Below are 19,693 nucleotides of genomic sequence, written 5' to 3'. Positions count from 1 at the left end.
TTTGCAAAGGGTATTCCCTCCATCGACCTTCTGCAAAATGTAACCCCTGCCACTCTTTGTCGTTTTTCCTATCAATTGTTTATACAATTAGACACACGAGCCGCAATGGCCCCATCCCGCCTTTTGTGTGTGTGTCTCTCCCTTTCTGGTAAATGAAAGTTGCAATGTGGTGCAGATCCGAGAGAGATACACAGAGATCTGAGAGGAGATGCAGAGATGCGGGACGAGCGCGGTGGTAATGCGGTGCGTGTGGTTGTAATCTATATTTAGTGATTTTACATGCGGTACCTCAAAGATATTTGAAATATGTTTGTCTATATGCGATGGTATTTCATGGCATGGGGCATGGATAGCACAGCTTGGAGATTGGTTGCAGCCCCACTTTATAGTGAGCAATTTGCCAGAACGTTTTGCTTATGATTTAGAAAATGTTTTAAACTAAACAAAATGAACTCAAAAATGATTTAGAAAATGTTCAAACAAAACTAAACGAAACCCAAAAACACCAACAACAAAAATATTGTGCATATTTCACCTGTTTGTTTGCGCAGCTGCGGTTCCTCGTTAAAGTCTGAGATGGACACCGTTTTGGTGCTCACATAACTGATGGACTCGATGGTTGTCTCCCATTTTTGGAACGTGTTGATGGTGTCGCTCCTCAAGGCTCTCGTTGAGGCGGAATGTTGATTGTTTCGCAGCGGCGTGGAGGAGCGCAGCGACATGGTCGATGTGGCCGAACCCAAGGAAGAACTTGCCGGCGATTGGGACTGAGATGTTGATGTGGAGGAGGAGCTGAATGAAGCTGATTTGCGTAGCGGTGTTTTGCCTAGGTTTTCCTCCTTTCGTAGATCCTCCTCTTCGGTTATGAGTAGACTCTCCGTTTGTGTGCCCTGATCTGTAGAGAGAAAGAAAGAGAGAGAAAGCTTGGCAAAATTAGAAACGCGGAAATGATGGGAATCTTTTTGGTTTTTATTGCCGCATTGCAGCTGCGGCTGCGGCTGCCGCTGCCGCTGCGTTTGTGGGATTTTATATTCCTGTTCAATTAGCTGAAAACAATTAAATTGTTGCGCCTTGCGGCGGCGGCTGCTGCTTCTGCTATTGCTGCTGCTCCTTTGGCCATTAACGGCATTCGTGTTTATGCTAAAACTTGGCCCCATTAGCATCATCAGCAAACACCATCATCATTAGCATCATCATCATCATCCTAAGCATCTGCAAGCTTTAGAATTGCTGCAAATTTTCAGCTTAGTGAATTCTCTATTGTTGGACTCCTGATTATACGCTACCCCTTTAATAAGGTGGTCATATTAACTATAGAGAATATTTAGATATGCGATAGGGAAATAAATTAATTTTTGAAAAGTTTTTTAATCGATTTAATCAAACATTAAAAACTTTCATCACTTTTCTTTACTGTCTTTGACCCCCCCAAACCTAAGACCAAACCTAACCCTAAACTCTGTAATTATTGTACCCATTTTCTAGGGTATCAACTACTTCGTTTCATACAAACAGTCCTCTCTCTTTACCATTTCTTGATTATATTTGCAGCAGACATTTTTGTGTTGTTTTCTTTGCTAATTTACAGCGTGCGTATAAATAAATTTGCTGCCAAGAATCTTTTTTTGCGGGCCCGAACGAACCAGAAAGAACGAGCGACTGACTGACTGAGTGACTGCCTGCCACTCGGTGGCAGGGTCAACGCGTGGCAGTCAGGAGCAGCATGTTCTACAAGAGGGTGAGGGAAAGAGTAGTATCCCCCTCCTGACTGCTGCCTGTCATCGGGTATTATGCAACTGAATTTGTGTGTGTTGCCACCGCGGGGCTTTCAATGTTGCGCCCAATTAAATTAAATCTATAGCTACACAATATAGACATTAAAATATTATAATACCCAAAGAGTAGCAACAACAATTTTCGAATAGATTGCGAAGTGCTAAATGGTTGTACATTCCCGAAATTTTAGCCGGCATTTGCGTAGTTCTTCTGTAGGTCTGCTGCTGCTTTATTACACTTTTGAATGGACCAGAACGGATAGATAGCTATAGAGTCCGTTTGCTTGTGGGTGGAAAAAACAATTTTACGATTCTCTGGGAACTAGTTTATAATATCGAATTCTCGAATGATGTGGCGTTGGCTCTTATCCATGTATATCTATCGAAGGAGCTCAATGTTTTGGCTTGTCTTTAGATACATACGATGAGTATACGAGTATATAATGTATTTTTGTTGTTGCAACGAGAGCGGAAATATTTGTATTATTATTTATATGCGACAAGTGCCGCCCCAGGGTCACAAAATTAATATAAGAACTATTTGCAACAAATATAAATACGGCAACGTAGTTGCTTAACGATGGTTTCTAGATCCAATATATCCCTCATGAAAAGTGTGACCACGCCTTTCCTCTGTTGAGCAATTGAACCATCAATAAACCACTCATGAGAGATCTAATGCCCCCTCTAATGGATCACAAAACAAATACAAAGCAAAGAGAAAATACAGAAAAACCCAAGAAAAATATGAAAGAAATATTTAAAGTAGCAAAGTAGGAAAAATCTCACTTCTGTTTTTGTGTGTTTTCTGTGTGTGACTCTTGTCTTGTCTTGGCGCTGAGTTCATTTTCGTATTTATAGAAAATTGCCTAATTAATTTAGAAAAACTCTCGCGAGCCAAAGAGCCACCGCACACCACAAAATGCGAATGTTTGCACCGAAGCTATTCATCACCAAAAAATGTACAACATTTCTGTGTGGAGGAAGCGACAATTTTTGTGGTCCAAAAAGAAGGGCAACAAGTTTTGCATTTTTGTGGATGAGTGTAAAAAATATGAAAATCTGCCTGCAAGAGTAGAAATATTCCAATAAAGTCCAGTAAAATAATAAATGAAAGAGTAAATGTAGAAAGGATTCAAAAATAAAAACAAAGGCTTTTCCTTTAAAACTGATAGAAAGAACCCTTGTGCTATGAGCGCTTCCAGATTTATATTTAAAAATAATACCTCAATTTACAATTTTTCCGCTTTATAAGGAACATTTCTGCTACAGTATCATATTCACTAAACAACCAAAGGGTTTACTCTCGATGTAACATTTCCCATGCCTGAAAAAACACATGGAGAGAAGATTCAGAAGCAGAATAAATATGAGGGAAATGTGTGTTCCATTAACAGCAAACAGGAGTTCTACTGTTTCCAGAGTTTTCTCATTTTGAACAAAGTTTATCCTAGATTCCGATTCAGAAATATCATAAAAAATCAAACATAGATAAGACCGTAAAATGCTTGTCCATGGCTATCTAACATTTACCAAAATATCGAAACTATGGCACACCATTTGCCCCACGCTTTGCACAGATTGTGTTTGTCCAGCAAGGGGGGGCATGAAGGGAAACAAGACTGATGCTAGAGCGAAAGAAATTTCGCAAATGTGCCAAACAGTATACAAATGAAATGGCCAACATTAAAATATAGACACAAAAAAGCAGCTGGCACAAGGCCGGGCACGGACACTGGGGCCGCAGCATATGCGAAATGTTTTTCATATTTCTCTTGTTTTCTTTCCATCTTTATGAATTCTTTTTCTTTGACAGAGTTTTTGGGAATATATCTATGTATTTTCCAATTTTATAAGCAATTTAATGAGTCATTAATATATGTGGATAAAATCAAGATCCGAGTCATATGTTTGATTTCAATGAGAATTATTCGTGCTGAATCGCAAACGATGCACTGCTAATGATTCAGAAGTGTTTTTCGGGGGTTTGTTGCTGCTGAGTAACATAACATGCAATTGAGGACACTTGGACCACTGCCTAATGGCCTAAACACCGAGCACTTTGGCCCACAAGACGAAATTGGCAGATTGGCAGCGAGGAACAACTACACCCACAAAACCCACAACTAATCATCGACAGAAGTGTGTCATCCATCCCAAAATTAGTGGACGAGTGGGTGGCCAGTAAAACGAGGGCACCATCGACGCCGTTCAGGTATTGCCATAGATTTTCGTGTCAGTGTCAAGGACTTGCCTGCCACAGCCACAGAGGGAGAGGAACAGAACGGAGGCCCACATTCTGCTGGGTCTTCTCTGTACGTGGACCCATTACCTTGACTTGACAGGCAGCACCCGGGCCCCTTGAAGAGTGTGTTTATGTCTGCTAGCCGTCCGTGGCCGTCTCGTAGCGAATTTCTCGCATTTTGCGCCATTCGATTCTTGGCAAGCGATCCGATCGAGACAAAAAGGAAGAGCCAACGCGAGATGCCAAGAAAATTAGATAAATAAACGCTGCCGAAAACCCCAAATAAATCATTTATGAGCCAACAAAGCGAAGAAACCGAAACCTGCCTGAACGAGAACATACATATTTTCATTCCACACAAATCCAAACATTTGTTTAGACATTTTCCTCTGTCCCGTAACTCTGACCTGATTTTCTATAGGAACTACAGAGGAAATGCTCGGTATTTTAGTGGCAATGAGTAACTTTTGAAATTTCGTTGATGAAAAATTAACTTTTTAAGTTTTGTAATTCATTCAGAATAACATACGGAAGATCATTTTTTCCAGTTGGCAGCACCACAAATTGTACGCTAAAACAATAATTAATCACGAGAGCAGCCCCACAAAGTATCAAAGTTTATCAAAGAAAAATATTATTAATGTCGGAATCAATTTGCCAGAATATATATCCCAAAAAAGATCTAACGAATGCGGTTCAAGTATTTCGGAATGTAAACATTTACAAAATTATCAATCAACTTTTGCTTATAAGGGAATATTTACAGAACTACAATAATTCTTGGGAATTTCGAAATTTTTTGACCTATCAGATTGTCTTCATAAATCGAAAATATTTTTAAAATATTTATTCTGAGGAATATTTCCTGTTACTTGGAAGTGTTTAAAATGAAGCGATCAGTTGGCGCCATCCAACGACAGAGTTTCCCGAAAGCTTTTTCGAAAATGGCGAGCTTTTTCGAACAAAGATTACCAGATTTTCACTATAGGGAGCGCCAGTGGAAGTGATCTTTAAAGCGACATTAAATTCGAGTAGAAAAGCGATTGAAAGTCCATAAAAAAGGGAAATAAATTACAATGTATACCTAAGATTGATAGAAAACCCTTTATAACCAAAAGCGAAAATCAATTTAAAGGCAAGGAAAACCATCAAATTAAAGAAATAAATTATAATAATAAATCAAAGACCTCCAAAAACCTGAAAATGTTGAACGCAAAGCGATTCCACCTTCCGAAAATTCCATTTGAAGAGAAAAACCAATTTTGCTCGTTTTCATATTTGATTTATTTTTTGATATTTCGACAGAAAAAACACAAGTAATACTATAATTCCTTTTTGTTATTTTTGCATGCATCCTCTCGGGCTGATCTGATGGGATAGCTGTGTTGCCTGTAGTATAGTTTTTTAGGCACCACAAAACGAACACAATTACAATTTCAATAAGGCAAAACTTTGGCATTGAACAATTCATAAATTAAATAAATAAATAATAGTACACTTTATGTTGTGTATTGAATGCCATCTCTTAATATCTAAATCCACGATTTGTGCTCGAAACATTCAGAGTTCCGCTCGTGCTAGCGGCTCCCAGGGGATTCATGGCGGTGCAAACGTAGCTTCCATTGTCGTCTGAAAAATAAATCAAAATTTGGATGGGTTGAGAGAGAGAGAGAGAGAGAGAGAGAGATGGATAATGAGCTTGTGCCCCCAATTATGATGAACACTTACCCGGATAGGCCTGTGGCAGTGTTAGACGGCACACACCGTTCCGGTACTCAATGAAATGCCGACTGCCGTGCCCCAAATGCCCGCCGTTGTGGCTCCAGTTGACCTGCGGCTGCGGATGGGCCTGGACAATGCATTCGAAACGGGCTGTGCCCCCCACGCCCACTGAAATGTCTTTCAGGGGCTTCATGGAGCACAGAGAGATATGGAGAGTAGAGATTACAGAGTGGTAGCCGGTTGAGGTCGAAGGTAAATGACTGGCGCTTACCGTTATGAATAATGGCTGCCTTTGTGCCTGCTCATCGCGGCTCAAATGGGCATTGACGGGTTCAGTATTGGGCAGTTCCGGCACTGCAGCATTTCCATAGAGAGCAAAACGGATGAAAAACCATTAGGAAAATCTCTTGGCTTCTGGGCATTATTTTGTTTATTTTTTACTCAAAGCGGAGCATCATCCATTAGTGGGATTAGGCAGCAAAACGCGAGCGAGCGGGCGGCACATCAACTTATATATTTTTTCTTTCACTTTTGTTTATACAATTTTTAAAACACAAACGAACAAAACACAAACAAACACACACATGAGCTTTTGCATGCAACAAACAAAAACGAGGCAAAGGCGAGCAAAAGAATAAAACCAAAAGAAAGGTTGCTAGACCTTTCCTTTGAGGGTTAAGTTAACATGCTTTTTGGGGTTAAGGACACGCCTGGATGCTATATTTCTATATGCTTTATGGTATTTATACACAGAGACTGACTGCAGTGACGATGGCTGATCAGTGTTAATTATAACAATTGAGCAGACTAATACGAAACAATTTGACAACATCGATAGCGAAATGGTGTGATTTTTTGTTGGCATTAGATCAGCGTTTTGATTGTTTGATGGAGTGCGCATCCTGTGCATTTTGGTGGCTCCCTTTTTTTGCTGTACCTGTGCGAACGAGTTGCTGGTCGGTTGGCAGACGCGGCGCCTGGGCGTGCAAACGATCGAGATGTACGTCAAGGCTGTGGCTGCTGGGTAGACTGTAACGCTTCTGGGCATTGTAGCGCGGTGCCAACCGCACGCCGGCAGCAGCTCCGACATGGCGACGTTGGGTTTCGTTATCGGAACTATAGCCAGGAGTGGCAGCATAGCTGGGAGCGGAGTTATAGCCAGGAGTGGGGACATAGCCAGGAGCAGAGTTATAGCCAGAGCCATAGCCGCGCGCAGCTGGTGTCGACCTTCCCGTATGCTCATGTTGCACGGGTATTATCAGCTCATTTCCAGGCGCCAATTTCAAAGGGTAAGGCGAATGCCGGCCACCATTCTGGATGGGCGCATTGCTGCTGTTGCCCTTGCTGTTCCACTGGCTACTGACAAACTTGTGGCCCTCGCCGGGAAAGAGTATGCCAAATTCGTAGCCGAAATCGTATTTGAAATAGATCAAACCGGTATTGGGATCGATGCATTTCGTGCCTGATTTTTACAGCATATTTTTAGAGAGGGGAAATATGTAAATCTTATAGATACAAAGGAACAAACACAGATAAAAACGTAAGGAGTTTCTGGGTTATTAGTAGGGTATTTTGTATGAATTTCTATCAGGCGTAAAACAAAAGACAGAAAGAATTTCTCAAACCAATTTTTCAAGCTCAAATTTTGAGCAACTTTTACAAATTCCAATTCAAATAATAAAAAATTCAATAAAATTCAATAAAATTTCCAATTCAAAGATGAAGATAATGGAAATGTAACTACTGTTGGATTAGTTGAAAGATTTTTAGGGGGAGACTGTAAGGACACTCACCGTATTGGGAGACGCGCGATTCATCGCGGAAAGCCTGCGGCTGATTGCTGCCCTCGCTGGGTGCACGCTTGAATCCTGGTCGCAGCACATGGCCATGGCCATTCCTTTGATGTTGCTGCTGCTGCTGCTGCTGCTGCACATCCCTGCTGATTTCATCGATGAATTGATGGGATTTCTGTAGGAAAGTGGAGCCCAAACGCTTGCCCTGGCCCTCGGCCTGCTGCTGCAGGGTGTTGCTGCTGCTGTATCCACAGCGTGGCAGGGTACCAGCCCTATCTATCTGATCCATGGACTGCTGTTGCTGTTGCTGTTGCTGCTGCTGTTGCTGTCCCCTCATGGTGGTATTTCTGTTCAGCGATTGAGTGCTGTGCTGTGTGGTCACAGTGCTGCCGCCACGCTGCTCCTTCCTCAACGTATTCACATCTACGTATATTTTGGTGGGCATTTCGGGTCCCCGATCAAACTCCATGGGTGAGAGCACTCGCTCGTAGGCGCGTGGCAGGCTGCAGGAGCGTGCCGAGCCTTGGGGCGGTGCCACACGACGATATCCACGGGTCGTGCCATCGCCGTAGGGTGACCAAAGCGGTTGTATGCGCGAACCAGCCTCCACCTCGCTCTCGTAGTCGCTCTCCCGGAACTCGCCGGGTATAAATTTCGTGGGCGTGGCCGGCGGCGGCAGATGCGATTGCCGTGAAGGCGTACGACTTGGGGCAGGACTATAAGGGAAGGGCTCCAACTGGCGCTGCTCCTGTTGGCTGTCAAAGTGTATGATCCGCTTGGTCTGCTGCATATTGACCACACGCTGAGAGCTCTCCGTGGACTCGTGCATCTGCATTGAGTTTTTAGTCTCTGTGGCAACCTTCGCCAGGTGCATGGGGGCACCAGCAACAGCATTGTAGTACATGGTCGGACGTGTAGGCTGCTGCTGCTGCTGCTGCTGTGTGGCAGCTATAAACTTTGCTGCCACAGGCTTGGGCTTGAACAAGGGCTGCTGCTGCTGCTGGGTAAACTTAGATTGCTTCGAGCTGCTGCTGCTGCTGCTAGTCTCCGTTTTGATCTCATGACGAATCTCCTTGCCAATGGGCTCGAATTTGGGCCGATTCTCGTGTAGCATTGGCTCGAATTCCATGGGCGAGGGTGTAATCACCACCACTGGCGACTTGTGGCCGTTTGTGGCCACATTTGTGCGCGGTGTGGGTGTGGGCGGAAAGACCACACGATAACCCTTGATGTCCGCATCCGATTCGTTGGTGCGGGACACCGAACGGAAACGTTCATCCACCTCGCTGCTGTAATCACTGAACTCGGTCGCTGGGGTTTTACGCTGTGCAGGCACCGGACTCGGTTGCGGCAGTAGCACGGGCACAGGACTCCGCACAGAAGGCAGCGTGGAGCTGTACTTGGTCTCCTGATGGTGCGTGGAGCTGCTGCTGCTGCTTGTCTGTTGCATGTTGTGCGAGTAATTGCTGGTCAGCTTCGAGCTGGCAAAGAAGTCCTAAAGGAATAGATTAAAGTGGATAAAAGTCTGTTAATTTATGTATAATTATTGGTGGAATAGACACACATTAAATGACATTAGAGATCAGGCAAGTGCAGAACATGTTTTAGGGATTTTAAAACAACGAAAATGAAGACTTAAAATGAAGGTTAAGTGGAGAGCAAATTCTTTTTTAGTGGCAGCAACAAACAACAAACAACAACAACAACTAGAACAACACACAGATATAGTGACAGACACACACACAAATACAGAGAGAAATTATTTTGTTATCTAAATTGCGAACCTTCGCCTCTTGGTTTGGCTTTTGTTGTGGCAACTGTGGCGGCTGTTGTGCCTGTTGTGGCGCCTTTGGTGTATAATAGATCGTTGCAGGTGGCTCTGGCTGCAGCTGTGGCCCGGCTGCTGCTGTTGTCATCGATGACGATGACTTTGTTTCGTAGTAACTGCTCTCGGATTTCCTATAATTCGAATGCTCTTCGGTGTCCGCCGCATAGCCACTCGACTTGAAGGTCTCCGTAGTGATGGGCTTCTGTGCTCGGGGCTCCGCATCGCTCTCGCTGCCACTGTACTTGTAGCGATCGCTCTCGTAGTCGCTCTCGTAGACACCCAAACGTGTGGGCAGCACTGGAGGCGGTGGGCGGTAGGCGCTCGGAGCTTGCGGCGCTGGGCGATAGTCGCTGGGTGCAGGCGGCGTCAGAGTCGGCACCGAATGGGGCAACACCTTGCGCGGTCCCTGCAGCAGATTCTGTTCCAGTTTCTGCTCCATGCTCTCCACCAGCGACCGGCGGCGACTCAGCTCCTCCGTTTTGGGTGCAAAACAGATCTCGGGCGGTGTGCCCGGCTCCAGACCGACATTGACCAAATGGGTCACCGGCTGGGGTGGTATGCTCTTGGCTATTTGCTGCACCAGGAAGGGTGCATTCAGCTCCTTTGTGGGCGTGGTGGCGGCTGCTGGTGGCGGTGCCGCAACACCCGCTGGTGTCCACAGCTTGGACATGGCCACACCCTCGGCCGAGGGCTTGGGCGAGGGCGAACGCGGATTCTGTTGTGCGGGCGTGGCCAAGACGGCTGCAGGACGCACAATCGGTTGGCCATACTCCACCTTGACCTCCTTCGTGAGTGTCGTCTCGTGTTGCACGCTCTGCAGTGCGCCCAGCGGTGGTGGAAAGACGGGCACACCGCCCTGCGGTGGCGGCTCCATGGGCTGCACCTCCGACAGGATTTTGATCTTCTCATTGATAAGCGGCACCTTGGGCTCCTTGCGCTCGGTCTTGGGCTCGTAGAGGAATTCGGGTGCATCGCCAGGTATCAGATTGAGGCTGCGCAGCTCCTCTGCCAGGCTCTGGGCATGCGGCTGACGCACCAGGGTCTCCAGTGGCTTAAAGGCCAGCGGCTTGGGTCGCTGTGTGATGGTCTCCTCATCGATCTTCTTGAAGTAATCAAAGGACGAGGAGGAGGATTTCGTTGACTTGTGTTCACTCTGCTCGTATCTGGTGTTGGTCTGCGTTTGCATCTGTGGCTGCTGCTGTTGGCCATAAAGTGTTGCCACCACTGGCGTACAGGGTTTGGGCGGCACTGGCGGTGGGGTTTGTGTTATTCCAGTCTTATAGCTGGATGCGTACGGGGTCTGGAGCGGTGTCTGTACCTGTGTTTTCGGGGCGGCAGTGTTTGTTGTGGTGTGGTAGGTGGCTGTATCGGTTATATCGGTGGTTATATCGCTGCTTGTTGGTGTCTTGGGGCGCGCAGTCAGCTGTGGCAGTTCCAGATTGAAGGCCGATTTGTGCTCTAGACGCATGGTTGCCTCGGTGGTGCAACGATGCTCAGTGATCACTTTTGATTCGGATAAGCCATGCAAATCATTTGCATGTGTCACATCGCTCTGAGTGCTCTGATATGACTGGGAATCCTGCTTAGGCTGCTGCTTCAGTCACAGAATGTGTGGCACGATGAGTGGCATACCCAAATGGTGGATGTGTGTATGTGTGTGTGTGTGTGTGTGGTATGATCAAAGCGAAGAAACCAAACCGAGCGGAGAGCAAGGACACGCGAGGACACGACGTTGATTGAGAGAGTAGAGAGAAAAAATTCACAAAGAAAAAAGGTTTTTGGTTTATTAAAATAAAATGTTTGAGTAAAATCAAAAACTTTCTTGTAATGTAAACTTAACAGAGTCGAAAAAAGAGTAGAAATAGATTTTAGAATAGAATAGAATTAGCTTTAGAATTAGAATAGTTTTTGGCATCGAAGTAGATCGAATCATTGAACGAATTTCGCAACGAATTCAAATCGAATCAAAGTAGAAATATGTAGGATAATGCATAGATCGATGATTGATTGGTTGATTTATGTGTTAAATATTGAGCACATGCACACTTACTTCAGTTTTATAATCGCTCAGAGCTGCCGTTGTGGGTGTGGTCTCAAAGACAATGGTCTTGACCACCTCTTGGAGTCGCTCTGGCGATGGTTCCAGTATGGCACAGTCGGCAATGCTTTTGGCCTCACCACCAGCATTGGTGGCCCTCACCATATACTTGCCAGAGTCTGAGATTTGTGCTGCAACGAAAGTACGGGGACAATAAAGTAGATCCTTTAAAGATTCTTTCAGTATGTATTACCTTTCTCAATAATCAAACGATAGCAGTTGCCCTGTGCAAGCAAACGGTGTGGTGATATGCCAGCATCCTGTATGGGCTTATCATCCTTTAGCCAAAGCACCGTGGGATCCGGCAGTCCTGTGACCTCAACTTCCATTATTAATTTTTCACCCTTTTTCGCGACCTGCGCCTGCAAGCGTCTGCCAAAGACTGGCGGAAAGATGGTCTCTAAAATGAAGCAAGAAAAGATGGAGACACATGAGAGATACTCAAGGATGGTCGCCAGATGAAACATCTTTAAGTTTGGGTTAACCGCAAGGCTAATGGAGAACACTCAATGGAACATAAACATTGGCCTGCTCTTTCTTTTTTGGTGTCATTGCAAGATCTTAGAGATCTCTGTCTGTTATTTTGTTTGTGGTTAAAATTTACTTGAATCAGCAGCCATAATGAATAATTCGCTTAGACATTGGACATCAGGCAGGCAGTAAAATTATATATATAGATAATCCGTGCAACCCAACCCCCACAAGAAAAACCACACAAGACGACAGAAAATCTGCTGAAATCTACGAGTAAATAAACGATCGCCATTTACATAATAATAATTGCAGACATCAGACAGCAGCCCCCACATATCCACAGCCACATCCACATCCTATAGAATCCCCACCATCCCAACCACAGGCCAACAGCCAGCCCAACCCCACACCACACCCACAACGAAGAATATTTATAAATGTTCGTGTAAGAAAATCTTTTGCATTTGGCCAAGATTTTGCTGCTGCCCGGGACCCCAAACTATTGAAAAATTTCAACAGCAAAAACAACAATCGACCCCACTAAAAACTCATCAATATTCCGCAAGGGAGCTGCTGCCTGGCTGACGGCGAGGCATTGACGTTTGAAGATCCATACACAATGACACTTTAATGCTCTACGCTGATTGATGTGTGGCACGAACGGACAAGCGGACGGGTAACATATGATTTAGGGTCTATCTCTGGTCTGAGTAGAACATGTGTATGCTCTACACTCGACTCTTTCTATACTATATTTAATCTTTCGATATATTTGTGCACTTTTCGCTAGTTGATTAATTCTGGGAACTGCTTTTTGTAGAATATATAATTTTTGTATGGCTTTAAAATGTGTGTAAATTGTGGCAGTAGAGGAAAATATTAGCTGTAGGGAAATCCCTTGGGCAGGAAATGTTTTAGACTTAGTTTATATCCATGAATCCCTTTTTAGCTGGATTATTTCTAGCTCCTTTCAGTGCGTAAACTTCACTGTATGGCCTGTGGAGCATTAGCTATCCACATAAAGGATCATCTCATAGAAATTTTGGCAGAAATTTTGATCAAGTTGATTTTTTATCTAAATTTTTTTCAATTTCAAACTTTGGAGAGTTGCTAAAAATTCTTTAAAAATTCTCATAAAACAGCAAATAAAGAAAATGTCCACACAATTGATGTCCAAAATGATGGATTATTGTGGGGAAAATGGGAATTTATTTGCTCATGCCTTGCTCTGGGGACAGGCTTGCCCCTGAAAATTCCTGAAAATTGATGGCCACAACTGAAGGCAACCCTGAACCCGTAAAAGAGCATCAAATATACCCTAAAATAGCCCATAAATTATATATCCCCAAAAAAGCAGCAAGATAATACTCACTTTTAACCACCAAATCGGCGGTGCTGGTCGACTGCCCCACCGCATTGGAGGCTGTCACTGCATAGCGTCCCGCATCAGCCACGCCCACCTGCTTGAGTTCGATGGTGACGCGATTGAATTTATTGGAGATTTTCGTATGGGCATCGTCGAACAGCTGGCCGCCATTCTTCTCCACTTTGATCTCTGGCGAGGGATAGCCATCGTAGATGGCCTCCATGCTGACATCGGCGCCCTGATCCACAATCTTGCCGGTGAGGGGAGTGGTGAAACGAGGCGCAATCTCCTTGCGCAGTCGAGTGGGGGACTCGGGCATGGTTATGGCAGGAAGTGGAGAAGCACCGCCGCCATTGGATGCAGATTGAACGACAGTGAAGGACTTTTGCTGCAGACTGGGCGAGCTCATCTCCTTGCTCTTGTGCAGCTCCTGGTAGTGATGGCTCTCCATGATCTCGGGCCGTTGCTGGCCCAATTGCTTGAGGGACTGATCAATGTGCGCGGAGGAGTGATGCACCTCTGTCTGGGGCACATTACCCTCGTAGGAGTTCACCTGCGAGGTGGAGGTGGTGGTGAATGTTTGCTTCTTGATGGTCACACGCGAGGATTCGGTATTGTGCTCCTGGGTCATGGTCTGCAGATCACTGGACGCGGGCAAGCCACTGCCAATGATGTTCAGAAAGGCCACGCAGGTGGCCTTGCCCGCCTCATTCTCGGCCACACAGCTAATCTTGCCAACGGCATCGTGGGTGAGCTTCTGTATGGTCAGCACCTGGCGATCGCCGCTCGTCGAGACGAGGAAATTGTGTCCATGCACGGGCTGATCGTTGAAGAACCAATGGACCTTGGGCGTGGGTCTGCCCTTGACAATGCACTCGAACTTGACGACGTCATCGATGCTGCCCTGCTTGTCGCTGAAGAGCTCCTTGAACTCGGGACAGGCAAGTCGCTCCACAATCTCCACGGAGGATTGACTGCTGCGACGATTCTCGGGGGCATTCACAGACTTGACAATCAAATGGGAGAAGCACTTGGCATCGCCCGCCTGATTGGACACCTTCACCGTGTAGACACCTTTGTCATCGACGCTGGCATTGTTCAGGATCAGCTTGAAGATGCCCGATTCGGCATCCCCGGTGGCCGTGACACGATTGTCCAGCTGCAGCTCCTTGTTGGTCAGATACCACTGGGCGCTCAGCGGTTGATCACCGCTGGCCTGCACCTCCAGCACCACCTGTTCGCCCTCATCCGCCAGAACATCGGACAGCAGACGCTCGAATTTCGGTTGCGCATCCTTCGGCAGGCTCTGCCGCTCCACTTGTGCGCGTGTGGCAGGCTCTGCCTGGTTCAAGGGCGTGACCTTCAGCTCACAACTGCTAGATGTCTCGCCCGCTGAATTGATGGCGACCACTTTGTAGTGCCCTGCATCCTCCTGGTACACCTCTTGGACGATCAGCGAACAACGATCGCCCTGGAACAGCAGCTGCACATCGGCGGACTCCTTGACGGGTCGCTCGTTGTGATACCAAATGACTTCTGGCTCCGGCTGACCCACAATCACGCAGTCCAAGCGCACAGGTTTTCCCTCAAATATGGAGACATCCTTCAGGGGTAAATGTACCGCCGGCTTGATCGGTTCTATGTCGCTGGCCATCTCGGAATCGGACGTTTCGTTGGGCAGTCGACCCTTGACAATGACGTTGCAGCTAGTGTATGCCTCTCCGGCTAGATTCTTGGCGCTTAGCACGTACGATCCGGCGTCGTTGGGATAAGCTTGGGGGATTATCAGCGTTACGCGGCCGTATTCATACTGAAAGTACAGACCAGAAAATATCATTGGAAAAATCAACAGAAAAATCAACCAAAGCCAAGGGGGCATTCATTCAGTATTCACTCGTATTCACCACACCCGAATAGATGCCCCGAACGGGTCCGATGCGAACCGAGGCTAATGCTTTCGTGTTTGTGCTAGTTTTTGTTTCATTTGTTCTTTTGGATTTTACTCTTCTTTTATTTTCTTTTTGCCAATTCAAATGTTTCTTTCTTTTTTACACAAATTTTCAATCTTATTTATATGATTTTTGTGTGTGCTTTGTGTTGTATTTTTGTGTGTCTGTTTTGTGTGTGCTGCGGATGTGCCACAGCAATTGGAAACTCTGGTGAGCGCATCCGGCGGTGGCCTAAGAACAAGCTCCTTTTGTTTACCCAAATTGCAGGAAGCACCTGAGTACAGGTGTTTTTGGTGGAACAAAGATCACTTTTCAAATACTAAAACTAAAATTACTAAAATAGGTTTTAATCTAGTGATTGAAAAGCAAAAGTGAGATCATGTTTTGCGGCATGACAGAATGGCAATTAAATGTTTTAGTAGCCGTCCAATGGAATCATTTCGCAATTTTTCATCTACTTTTTCGTTGGATTATACGAGTATGTATCCATATCTTTTTGCATATCTTGTATATACAATGCTTGGCGCCCACAATAAACAAATTGCCTGACGCGCGACAGCCCAGGAGCGGGATAGGGGTTCAATTTTGGATAAGTTGAGATGTGTTGCTGTGGGGCTGGGGGTGTTCGGGTTTTGGGTTGACTGTGACTGCCACACTGTGGTGAATTGAATTCGCCTTGCGCCACGCCACGACACGCTGCACGGCTCGTTGCCACACACAGCAGCAGCAGCAGCAACAGCAGCCAGAGTATGCGACGAGTGTTAGCTGCCAAAATAAGTTGCAGCTATTAGATATTATATGGCAGCTATACTCGTATATGATCTGCTGTAAATTGCATCGAAAGACAAAGTGCGTTGGCGTATTTTCAGAAATATTTGCCTTGAATTCTCACATTTGAATGTGGCAGGGGCAGTGCCAGTCGCAGAGGATGTTGTCGATGTGTAGATCATCAATCCAAGGGAGCATCTGATGCGTCTACGCATTCAACCCATCACTGACGTCAGTCAAGTTCGTTCCATCTCGATCTGAGAAACTAAAACATGAAGATATTTTATTTTCCAAATTTTGGAAAACGCCCACCAAGCAGCCACAAAATATAGAATATTACGGGTTGATATTCAGGCTGTTCTCTTTTGCTTTCCAGCCAAAAGTTTGCAATATTCGCGAATATATGTATGTCTGTATGTATCTATCTACTATATTCTATGGCACTGTCTATATGGAAATTGCCAATCGCCAGACACATGGTGAACGGAGGGAGGGCCATGAAGGTGGCATGGAAATTGGGGAATTGTGCTTGGTGGGATTTTCTTTTACTTGAAATTCTTTGTTTACCCTTTGCGTTGCCTTGCTTGGGGGGTCTGAGAAGTTGTTTTTCGGAAATGGCTGGCAGAAATGGCTGTGTAGTGAAAGTTTTACCAGGGTCAAAAATGTGTCAACATTTTTCTGTACTGAAACTGGAAGACATCTCGAGGCTAGTATTTTTAGAGGACTCTGATCATTTTATATCAGTTTCAAATAAATATTTAAATTATATTATGGTATTTTTCTAGAATTTTCTAAAGCATAAACAGTATTTATTTTCTAGTATTTTAAAGCTTATCTCTATCTTTTTTTCTAGTGTTCTCTGGAAGTTGACAACGCTGATATATGTACATTTATACATAAGGTAAGTCTTCTATTATTATATTTATTATATTTGAAATGAATTTAATTTTTCGTATTTTATAAGTACGGCAATCATTTTTGTTAGCATATTTCTCAACATTTTGGTCGAATTACATTTCCATTAAACATTGAAAACTATTCTTTAATCTTCCCAATCTTTACCCACATCAATCTCAATCTTCTCCCTAGGTATCTCCCTCTTCTGTGTGTACAAAAACATCACTTTCTCCTTTATACACAAATCAATTTGTTGAAATTTGCATGCAAAAAAGATGGAATTCCACAGAAAGTACAAAGAAAAGACAAAGAAAAATTCACAATAATTTGTATAAAATACGATCTGCAACATTTGAGTATTTTCAAAGAGATATGGCATATATTTGATGGGATTGTTGCCCCCAAGTGTGGTAGAAAGAAGAAACAGAACTCACCTTGGCATCGCGTGGCTGGAACGGTTTGCCATTGTGCACCCAGCAGATGTCCGGCCGGGGTATGCCACTCACAATTGCCTCCAGTTTGATCTTTTGACCCACACGTGCCATGGCATTGGACAGGGGCACCTTGAAGCTGGGCAGCTCTGTGGGTTCCAAGGCTGTAAACGAAGAGAGATTTTTATAGATCAATCTTTTGCATTGGGTTTGCGGTAGTCTTTTACTTACGCTCCACAATCAGACTGGCGGAACAGTGCTCGATGCCCGCTGGATTGGAGGCACTGCAGGTGTACACCGCATCATCCTCGAGGAAGACCTCCTCGAAGCGTAGCGTCGCCTCGCCATTGTTGTAGCTGATGACATAGTCCGGGGAGTCGTCGATGCATTTGTCGTTCTTGAACCACTGCACAGTGGGCAGGGGCACACCCGTGACGATGCAACCGAACTGGAAGGAGCTGCCCTCGGTGGCCTTGCCGCTCTCGAGGAAGCGCAAAATGCGCGGCGGCACCAGCTGCACCTCGGCGGCATTCTCGCGCACCGCCAGCGTGGCATTGGAGTCGCAGGTGCCCACCAGATTGGCGGCACGACAGCTGAAGCGTGCCGTGTCAGCGGCAAAGGTTTCCTCGATCACCAGCCGACATATGCCCTTGTCGAAGCTGGTCTTGTAGTCGGCATGGCTGAGGATACTAATGCCATCCTTGAACCACTCAACGGTGGGCTCTGGTGTGCCCGTGACCTCACATTCAAAGACGAAACGAACGCCCTCGCGGGTCACCGCATCCTTGAGGGGACGCACGAACAGCGGCGAGGCATAGCGCAGCTCCGTGAAGATGGAATTCACTTGGATGTCCTTTCGTATGTTCTCGGTAACGATGCGCTGCTGATCCACCTGATCGCGCAGCGTTTGCAGTCTCGTAATCTCCTCGCGCTGAATGCGTGCCTCCTCCTCGCGCTTGGCACGGGACTCGTCCTCACGCTTGGCACGCGACTCCTCCTCCCGCTTGATGCGAATCTCCTCCTCGCGTTTGCTATGCAGACGCGCCTCCTCCTCTCGCTTGGCAATCTCCCGCAGCGCTTGTATGCGCTGCTCCTCCTCGCGTGCCGCTTGTTCCCTGGCCAATTGCTCCCGGGCCGCCTGTTCCCTCACAGTCCGCAGGCGCGACTCCTCCTCGCGTACGGCCTGCTCGCGTAGTGCCAGCTCTCGGGCCACCAACTCTCGCTGGGCCTGCTCGATGGCCGCCTGCTGTCGCTGATTCTCGAGACGGGATTGCTCCTCCCTGGCCAGCCGCTCCCTGGCCTCTGCCTCGCGCAGCGCCTTCTCCCGCTCCGCCTGATCGCGCGAGTCACGTTCCCGCTGCTCGCGCTGTCGCTGCTCCTGGTTGAGACGCTCCTGCACCACGTTGATGTCCATTTTGAGCTTGATGAAGGACTGAAAGATGTTCATGACATCGTTGTAGAGCGCCGAGACCTTGCTCATGTCGTGGGCACACTGCGAGGCGCTGTCCAGCTTCGCGCGGAGTCCCGGCTCCCGACTTGTCACATAGTTTTCGATGTCATTGACGAGATTAGCGGCCTCCACAGAGTCGCGCAGATAGGGAACCTTATTGGAGACGCTGCTATAGAAGTAGCTAATCTCACGATATTCGGCATCGATCTGGGGGCGGGAATTTGGCATAAGAATGGGCTTTCAAGGAGAGTTTTTCGGCTTACCTTTTCGACAACTTCAAAGAAATCTGTGGCCTGATTGAGACTCTTTCGTTTCTGCTTCACTTGATCCTTGAAGCCCTGCCATTTGTCGTTGAGCTTGTGCAGCTCCTCCTTAACATATTCTACGCTTTCGGGATTTGTAATCAGCAGCTGCTGACTCGTTGACTCGGTGAATTTTTCAATGCGTTTTTCGAGTAACTAAAACATGGAAAATATATGCTTAAAATTGGGGAATAAAGACACGAAAATACAACAGCCAAGCAGCCAGCAAATCTTCTGCGTCTCTCTATCTAAAAGTATCTTTACCAAAAAAGCAGCCAAAAGAAAATATCTACATGAAGAAAGTGCAATAAACAGAGTGTGGCAGCCAGCAAAACTGAATCTGAATCTAAATGTTGTGTGTGTGTATCTGTATCTGTAGCTGTGTAGCTGTGTAGCTGTATCTCTCGTTATGCAAAGATGTATTTGAAAAGTTTTTAATTACAAACTAACGACAGCTGCTGCTGTCTCTCAGGCACAAGTGTTCCCACCGCTGACAGCTACAACATTTTCATAGTTGAGAAGGAAACATTTGTACGAAAAACAAATGTCATCCATGGCGCACGCAGTATTTGGAAATTTGATGAATGTTTGGGTT

At 45.9% G+C, this 19,693-nt stretch overlaps 1 protein-coding gene across 7 annotated transcripts in view; it reads right to left on the bottom strand.

Annotated features, from left to right (window-relative positions):
• LOC117589315 (titin-like) overlaps positions 1-19,693 on the bottom strand; it is a 57,898-nt gene that overhangs the window by 23,724 nt on the left and 14,481 nt on the right. For 2 of the 7 annotated variants that reach the window (XM_034281116.1, XM_034281122.1), the window contains 12 exons: positions 19,060-19,254; positions 17,578-19,003; positions 17,350-17,510; positions 13,308-15,111; positions 11,655-11,861; positions 11,414-11,592; positions 9,320-10,957; positions 7,536-9,030; positions 6,680-7,204; positions 6,014-6,096; positions 5,749-5,929; positions 5,287-5,649 (listed from right to left, as the gene is read on the bottom strand). In XM_034281116.1, coding sequence (XP_034137007.1) covers positions 5,546-5,649; positions 5,749-5,929; positions 6,014-6,096; positions 6,680-7,204; positions 7,536-9,030; positions 9,320-10,957; positions 11,414-11,592; positions 11,655-11,861; positions 13,308-15,111; positions 17,350-17,510; positions 17,578-19,003; positions 19,060-19,254 — 7,998 coding nt within the window. In that variant the 3' untranslated portion in view covers positions 5,287-5,545. Of the gene's footprint in view, positions 1-535; positions 896-5,286; positions 5,650-5,748; positions 5,930-6,013; positions 6,097-6,679; positions 7,205-7,535; positions 9,031-9,319; positions 10,958-11,413; positions 11,593-11,654; positions 11,862-13,307; positions 15,112-17,349; positions 17,511-17,577; positions 19,004-19,059; positions 19,255-19,693 lie in introns of those variants that run through there. The other 5 variants (XM_034281117.1, XM_034281119.1, XM_034281121.1 and 2 more) reach the window with 5 other exon arrangements.

This window comes from Drosophila guanche, unplaced genomic scaffold (genome assembly GCF_900245975.1).
Source record: "Drosophila guanche unplaced genomic scaffold, DGUA_6, whole genome shotgun sequence".
NCBI classification, from domain to species: Eukaryota; Metazoa; Arthropoda; class Insecta; order Diptera; family Drosophilidae; genus Drosophila; species Drosophila guanche.
Note: the sequence above shows the minus strand (reverse complement) of the source record. Positions and strands in the feature narration are given on the sequence as shown.